Source organism: Anneissia japonica, unplaced genomic scaffold, assembly GCF_011630105.1.
Source record: "Anneissia japonica isolate Jap-2015-1 unplaced genomic scaffold, ASM1163010v1 scaffold199_len4679917_cov187, whole genome shotgun sequence".
Lineage (NCBI taxonomy): Eukaryota > Metazoa > Echinodermata > Crinoidea > Comatulida > Comatulidae > Anneissia > Anneissia japonica.
Window position 1 is genome coordinate 1,626,720 of NW_022686322.1, and position 8,383 is coordinate 1,635,102.

Genomic DNA, 8,383 nt, shown 5'->3' on the forward strand with positions numbered 1-8,383 from the left:
TTTTCTGTCTTAGAAAATCAGTTCTACAACATATCAAAAAATGTTGTTCCTCCGGAGCCTGACTATAAAGTCAACACAGCGGTCGCTCTCTAGAGTAGGCCTACATACCGTACATCCGTCCTGTGCCTGAAAACCAAATAATAAATGGGGAAAACAAATATTCGAATTTCAGTGGCATTAACTTTTAACATTTTCACATTTAATCACCTCTTCTTTAAGGCACTATGTACGACTCCATTAAGTTTCATGATGATCATTTCGTTAGTTTACGTAATCTGTATTAATGTGATTATTTTAACTTTCTGTGACACTGACCTTTGAATTTTTACTGCAGCATTTGATCACGCCTTTCTTAGACTCTCATTGTCAAACAGAAAAATATCAGTGAATGAGAATTAAACCTCCTTTGCGGAGGTAAAAATGGTCAGCATGTTGTGATACAATGTACGATGTTTATTCAATTATTTATTTATTTAGTAATTTTTGCATTTAAAGTATTTGCATTTGTATTTTATTGTTTAGGCCCAGGGACAAGGATATGCCAAACAGCGAACCTAATCATTTTCCTAAGTGGCATATCCTTTCATAAGACAAACCTAAACGCAACATGCTCTAGACTAAGTCGCAGCACTGACTTCACTAAAGAATCACATCAACAACAACAACAACAAAAATGAATATCAGAAATATATATTAGGCCTAACCATGTCCATTATACAGTGTATAGTGAAATAAAGATCCAGGTTTTCTATCAGTGTACAGGATGTAAGTTAATAAGAATGAGCTAATAATTACACTTTGTTTATTTTAGTTGATAGTCAGACTAAACTAATTCTTCCATGCTCATATCAGCACAAGTTCTGGAGCTACCGAGCAAACAAACAATATCACCACTCCCATGCTTTTGGAGTCCGTACTGGGCCCAAAAAATCCGCAATGAAAATATAACGTGTTTCATGCCACTCCTGATTTCGAGATAACGAATAGTATTTCTGTTTCTGTCACCGGGCGCTGGTTTTCAAGCGTCCTTTGCCATTTCTGCAGCCATTTGTAGCCGGTTCCTGGTGTGGTTTCATTGCCTTCCGCCGGTTCGACCATTAGGTCCACAGGTACTGCTGGCCTCTCGACCGAACATCATCATGAACAGTATCCCTCCCGTTGATTCTTGTGGTGTCGTCCGGTAAGCGAAAGTTGCATATGGCAACATCTCGTCCCAATTGCTTTGGTCGGAGCATTCGGAGTATGGTTGTAGCATAGGCCTAATTGTTACCATAGGCCTATCCACTAAAGTCCTTTTGAATCGTTCAACTAATCCATCCGACTTGGGATTATACGGAGTTGTCCTAGTTTTGTGGTCCTCTATCAAAACATACATTTCTGCAATAACGGCTGACTCAAAATTTCGTCCCTGATCAGAGTGAATCTGCTTAGGAACCCTGTACCGCAACACAAACTCTTCCACAAATTTCTTAGTCACAGTCTCGGCACATTGGTTTGGAAGAGCGTATGCTTCCATCCATTTGGACAGGTACTCCCCTACCACTAAAACGTATTTGTTGCCTCTAGTTGACTGTGAAAATGGTCCTAGGCAGTGGAGTAGGTATGGGCAGTGCAGCCATACACATCTAGATGTGTATAAGAGACAGATTCAAACGTGTTTGGACGGCTGTCCTTGCACTTTTTTGCATTCGACGAAATGATGATACAGCAGCCGATGCACCAGAAAATGCCCCGAATGAAGATCAGACAACAAACTCCCCAGCTTCGCCTCTAACATGCACCAGATCCAAACGAAAGTCTTCGGTGTTTCATACACTGGCTGATCAACCTCTAAAGACAAGATCCACTCCTCGAAAAAAATATTTGAATAAGTTCCAATTCAACTCAGCACCTGGACACTTTGATGTGCCTAGCAGCTATACTTCAGTTTCACCTGGACATGTGTGTCCATCCGTCGGCTATCCTAATAGAGCATCACGTCATCTGCACCAGATTCTTCCGCCAATTAAACATCTAGATGCAAAAAGTGTCTCGTCTACGAATGTACCATCAGTTTTACCTGGACATGTGTGTCCATCAGTCGGCTATCTTGATAGAGCATCACGTCATCTGCACCAGATTTAGAGTCTACGTTATAACTTGAACTGTGTTTTTTGGGGGGGTTTTGGGGGGGGGTGGGGCAAAGGTGAGACACTGCTAATAATGTTCTTATATTGTAAGTAAACTATAATTATGGTTTTGTCGCGCCCCACATTCCTTTTGTCATTATGACTTCGTTATTCCCACGTTATTTTATCTGAATCAATAAAGAGAGAATTTCATATCAAAATATTTTATCTATTTTTTTTTTCTTACCCTAAAGCAAAATGTTGAAAGGTGTAAACCTACTGTCGCACCCTTTTAAATCCTGTGACCCAACATAAATTGCCATACCTTCCCACGACCCAATGTCTCCAGTTACCCCACCCTTCAGAAATGCCGTATCAAAAACCAGCTATTTATACAACATTATATCGAAATATTGTGTGGTGTCTCTTAACAACATGTTGTGAAATATTGTATCAAGAACTCTGCAATTTGAGTACAATTGGTTTTAACATCATCATCATTCAATTTTTATTACTTTCGATATAAGACTCTATTTTTTTTTTTTTTTTTTTTTTTGTTTTATTTTTGGCTTTTGTAGACTTCTTAATGGAGCAATGTTTGGGCAATGATGCAGCTGATGAGCACTGCATATTAACTGACCCACAATTTCTGTGTCTTGCCTTCGCAATTCACTTTGAACAACTGTCCATTACCAGATTGTTGACTTTTAAGTGAACTTTCCAGGACAGGTCTTATCTAGCAGCTTTCTGTATTACAAATTCATTTTAATAACTTAACAAGGACAGTTATTATCCAGCAAGCTATCATATATTCCGTAAACTTGCTTTTTATTTTTATCTTTAACTTATGACCCATCCTATCATTCCGCCACCGGATTTACTCTTACAAGGCCAGCAATGTGTCACTACTGGGGGAGTAGACACAAAAACGGGCTGGGATGTTCAATCAAAATAGTGTTGGTTATACGTATGCTTCGTACCACGGTACAGTGCACTAAAATGTTTTTGAAAGCATATTTCTAAAGCAATTGATAGGATAATTTTAAAGTTGCTTCAACTAAATTGTGAGGGGCCCGTGACTAACTCGCTGCGCCGCTGGAAATAGTAATTTTATAAAACATTTTTGTAACAAGTTTAGTTTCGATGTTTTCACAGGGATCCTTTTATTTGTGTAGTACCAACACTTAAATCCTTTTTTTAGACCCAGATGCGATCTGACGACCCTCAAAAGTTCGTCCACGACTCAAATATGGGTCGTGACCCATGGGTTGCCGACCGTAGGTGTAAAAATGCATAGAGCTGTCCCCCTACACTTTTTAAAGACTACGATATTGAGGTCGGTTATTGTTCATGGTGCTTTTGTCATTGGACAAGGCAGAAAATTGATACTTGGTAGAATCTTGTGGCAGTGAATGACTACTCTCCAAATGAGAGGAGAAAGATGGATCAAATGACCGGGAGAATAACGTTTTATAAATAACGGTATGTAAATAAGGCGCTGTTTTACCTATGAATTCACTAGTTGTGTTTCCTTGGTGAGTGTTGGCCTAAGAATCAATTCTATTCTTGTTGAGTGCTTTACCGATTCTTATTTTGTTTACTTGGTACACACTTTCAATGGAACATAAAAGGTGCGGTACTCATTCCGTTTTCGTCCACTGTCTTCTATCAAGACTATACCACTAAAAGAAAGGGTGATGTCCACTTTTTAAAATTTTCTTCACATCCTACATCAAGTAGGCCTACACTCGCCACTTACAGAATGGAATGATGCTTTATAAACACTTTTATGGGACTTTGGGAGTGTAGTTGTTATTTTAGTCAGAAGAAATCCTGCAGTGACAGGGTTCATTCACATGCCAACAATTAAAACTGGGACGGGACAAGTGGCATAAGGACGTCATGGGGCCGGGGCGGAAAGGTGTGTGTAGGGGTGTGTGTCTGTGTGTGTGTGTGAGGGGGATGCATGTAAGTGTCACAAAAGTGGCAGGGGAACTGTATGAATTTAACTCCCTGTCGTGAAAAGTTTATGAATAATAATTAGGCTGAAAAGACTGCATTCAATGCCAATACCGTTCAACAACCAGGAATTATACTGTTTATTGCTAGTTGTGGGTGTCCTACTGGTTTCAATGTCAAAGCTCTCTAGTAGTGTGCAAGGTGTTAGTAGAAGGGGATACTGAGGCCCTTTATTTATTTGGACTGGGGGCACGGGCTTCGCCCTCCGATAGGCGTTCGCTACTATATGGAACGCTAAAAAACAGACAAACGTCAACAGCTTACATGATACTACGTAATTGGCACCCCTAGTTTTCAAATAGTATTGTCCTGATTGAAGACTGGTTAGCACATTTTTACGTTTGGAATTAATATTCTGTATCATGTTCCTTCAATGTGGATACGTTATTTTTTAAGTTTACACTGAAAGTAACACTATCGCTAGATTTCTTTGACGGATCGGGATTTACCATGGACACTACAGCCAAGAAGACATTTTGCCCGCACTTTATTCTCTTCAGGGTACGTAGTGATAGACCTACATGTTCTGAACTAAAATTGCATTCATTTTTCTTCTTTTTCTGGTCATAGTTTTAATGGATATACACATAGTCGAAATAACACTAGATTCTATCTGGAAGAATTATAATACTGCTCGCTCGAGATGTCATAAAAATAGCGGCTAATCATGCTCATGTTAAACGCATACAGTATTTGTAAAACTAATCACGATCATAGGCCTACTGACCACCACAACCACCACTCTACAACACATAAACGAAATTAAAATAACAATGTACTTTTTAAATGTAGGCCTAATAATTATATTATAATATAAATGGAAAAAGTATTAAATATTCTACGTGTTTATTTTAACTCACATTATTATTAGGGAATTCGCCTATCTGTTTACCAAAAAAAAAAAACACCAATTTTTACGATGTATAATCCGAGTTATCGAGAATTCTCAATTTAAATATTATTATTAACACAATAGTTCTTCAGAATATAAATGCTATTGTGCAACTTATATCGTTTAAATTACACTTAAGTATAAAGGCCTGTTTATACTTGCAACGATAACGATAACAATAAAAAGGTAAAGGGCAATTGTTCATAGGCCTATAGAAAATAACAGAAATAACAGAAGTGTTTACACTAGAATGATTCGATAACGAGTTATCGGTTATGCGATAACAAAATATTTTGACAAATCAAATCAGATGACGTCATAATCATAGAAAACGTTAAAATCGTAGTAGTAGCAACGATTTTATCGTTTTGTCCATGATTATGACGTCATCTAATTTGATTTGTCGAAATATTTTGTTGTCGTATACACGATAAATTGTTATCGAATCGTCCTAGTGTAAAAACTTCTCCCAGTTCTTTTATTTTCTACATGAACAATTGCTTTTTAGCTTTTTATCGTCATCGCTATCGTTGCAAGTATAAACAGGCCTTAATACATTCAACTTAAGTACAATCGTATTTGACTTTATTAAATTAAGTAGTCAAATTGCGTTTCGCTGGAATGTGTGGAAAATAATTGTTATATTTTCTCTACAGAAAGGAACAGCTCTTTTCATTATAGCTGCTCTTTCAATATCTGTTTGCTCAATGATATACATGACTGACAAGACGCTGTTTGGATACCCGTAAGTATATATGATCATCATAATCATATTTTTTAAATGTTAAATTTTTTACAATAGCCCAAACGGGTTACTGGTATTCTACCTTATGTTACAACCACCACAACTACAAGTACTTGCAACCTACCTTATTACCACCATCACCATCATCATCATCCTCATCCATCATCATCATCATCATCACCATCATCATCACCATTAATCATCATCATCATCATCATCATCATCATCATCATCATCATCATCATCATCATCACAATCCATCACCCTCATAATCATTAGTGTACCACCAGCACAACCACAACAAAAATTCTCTTCACCATTACCATGACATCAGTAGGGCCACCCTCGTGACTTCCAGTGGCGTAGCTACGGGCAGTGCAGCCAGTGCAAAGCACTGGGGCCCATGGCTATTTGGGGGTCAATTCATCAATAGACTGAATAATAACAATTTAAATTAATTTTCACCTTAATATTTTTGAACAATAAAATGGCCAGTGGGCCCCTCAATAATATTCAGTTTTTAGGGGATTCATTATTAATTATACTGTGGTGATATCAAATGTGGTGCATTCAAGGGTACTCCAGTCGGCCCGGCTCCACCCAACTTTTTTTCAAAAATTATAAAAGAAATGGGAAAAAAGGGGGAATTACATCAAAATTTAAGTCTGAGAGGTGCTATAATCATAAATTTTCTTACCTCAGTTTCAACCATGATGGGGTTGAGGTGGTCTTCCTCCCTGGCCCCTCTATTTCGAATTCCCTGACCTGCCACTGCAATTGTTAAATTTCGTGTGCCGCCAATTTTCCCGATTAGTTTAGAACAGCTGCTGAGACCGAATATACCCTAAAATAGTTACGAATCCGATTACAATTGGTAATTATTACTATAGCCTAGGCCTTTAGAAGTAGGGGGTTAAAGAAGCACTTCTTACAATGAATTGTCCGAGAACTTCAGGGAATTCCCCTATCACATCAAAAGGCCCGGCAAATAATCTTACACTGAAGCCCTTTCGCACCTAGCTACGCAGCTGGAGACTTCCAGACACTTCCAACCAAAACCGACTCGGGGTTTGGTCGGATGTGTCGAATTGTTTTGGAACGATTTGCTTTCTGTCGACTTGGTTTGGTTCGATTTGAGTTTGGCTCGAGTTATTCTTGGTACGAATTGGTTTTGGATCGAGTTGGTTTGGGTCGGGTTGGCTTTGATACGAAGTGACTGGACACCCATCCTGCTACCACTAACACCCACTGAAACCATAGTGACATCATAGGGCTGAAATTGGTGTAATAGTAATAGCTGTGCTTCTGTGTATTTTACTTTAAAAAGCGTTACCGGTAAGTGACTTAAACAACTACCAGCATTTATTTATTATCGCATAAACTTCACAAAATCTATACAAATATTTAACCATTTTGTTTAAATACTTTGATTTATAGGTACAAATCAATATTTATCAATAAAGACACATTCCAACCAGCAACGTCTGTTCGTCCTTTACAAAGAACATCTTTGTCTGAGGTAGTAAGAAACGTCGCATTTATCAAGACCCACAAAACAGCTAGTACTACAGTATCACGTATTGTTGAACGTTTTGGTTATTTAAACAATTTATCGTTGGTTTTGAACAAAAATATTCCTAAAAGTGGACACTTCTATTACGCTTCGTTGGATGAGAAAATAGCATCGAGATATCTTTTACCACCGAGAGGTGTCAAACACACCAATTATTCAGACTTCAGATACAATATTTCTTCAGCGCACATTCTTTACAACAGGGCAATATTTCAAACCTTTATGGACAGCAGGACAAAGTATATAACTATTCTGCGAAACCCGGTAAATCAGTTTGTGTCAGCATTCGGTTATTTTGCCTTCAAGGAAGTAGTGGGAATTGAAAACGATACAGTAGCACTCGAATTATTCATGGAAAGTCCTGTATATTATCGTAATAAATATGAAAAATCTAATGCACTTTGGAAATATTCGCGCAACAATCAAATGTTCGATCTTGGGCTTAGGCATGAGTTTCATGACAATGTCACATTGGTGAGAAGGAAGATAAAGGAAATTGATAAAGAATTTGATTTCATCCTGATAGGCGATTACCTAGATGAATCGTTGCTCATTCTAAAAGAAATATTTGGCTGGACTTTCGAAGATATAATGTATGCTTCTCAAAATCGTCAGAAAGCAAAAAAGAAAAGCATGGGAGACGATTTGTATCGTAAAATCCGCCGGTGGAATAGCGTTGACGCGATGCTGTATGACCATTTTAATAAAACACTTTGGAGAAAGATTGCTGAATATGGAAACGATTTTGAACGAGATCTTGAACATTTGCGTAATCTTAATCAACAGCTTATTGATAATTGTACGAGAGGGGAAGCTACAAAAACTCATTTAAGGGGGTTTAAGCAAGTTAACTTTATTCTAGCCAAAAACGCGACCGATATCTGCCAACTCGTCATCGACACCAAGAAAACCCTCTTTAAGCGAATTTGGGACGCGCAAAATGTCTCGATCGCATCAGAAGAGGGCATTTCTTATGGATCTTTGGGGGGCTAGTCACGTGTGGTATTAGTGCTATGTCAGATCGTGACGTCAAACAAGTTATATAT

At 38.0% G+C, this 8,383-nt stretch overlaps 1 protein-coding gene across 1 annotated transcript; it reads left to right on the forward strand.

Moving 5' to 3' along the window:
- The first annotated feature begins 5,671 nt into the window (after positions 1–5,671).
- LOC117114271 (galactose-3-O-sulfotransferase 3-like) lies at positions 5,672–8,383 on the forward strand. The gene is made up of 2 exons (XM_033257884.1): positions 5,672–5,764; positions 7,202–8,383. The coding sequence occupies exons 1-2, from the start codon at positions 5,727–5,729 to the stop codon at positions 8,328–8,330; spliced, it is 1,167 nt and encodes a 388-aa protein (XP_033113775.1). The 5' UTR covers positions 5,672–5,726; the 3' UTR covers positions 8,331–8,383.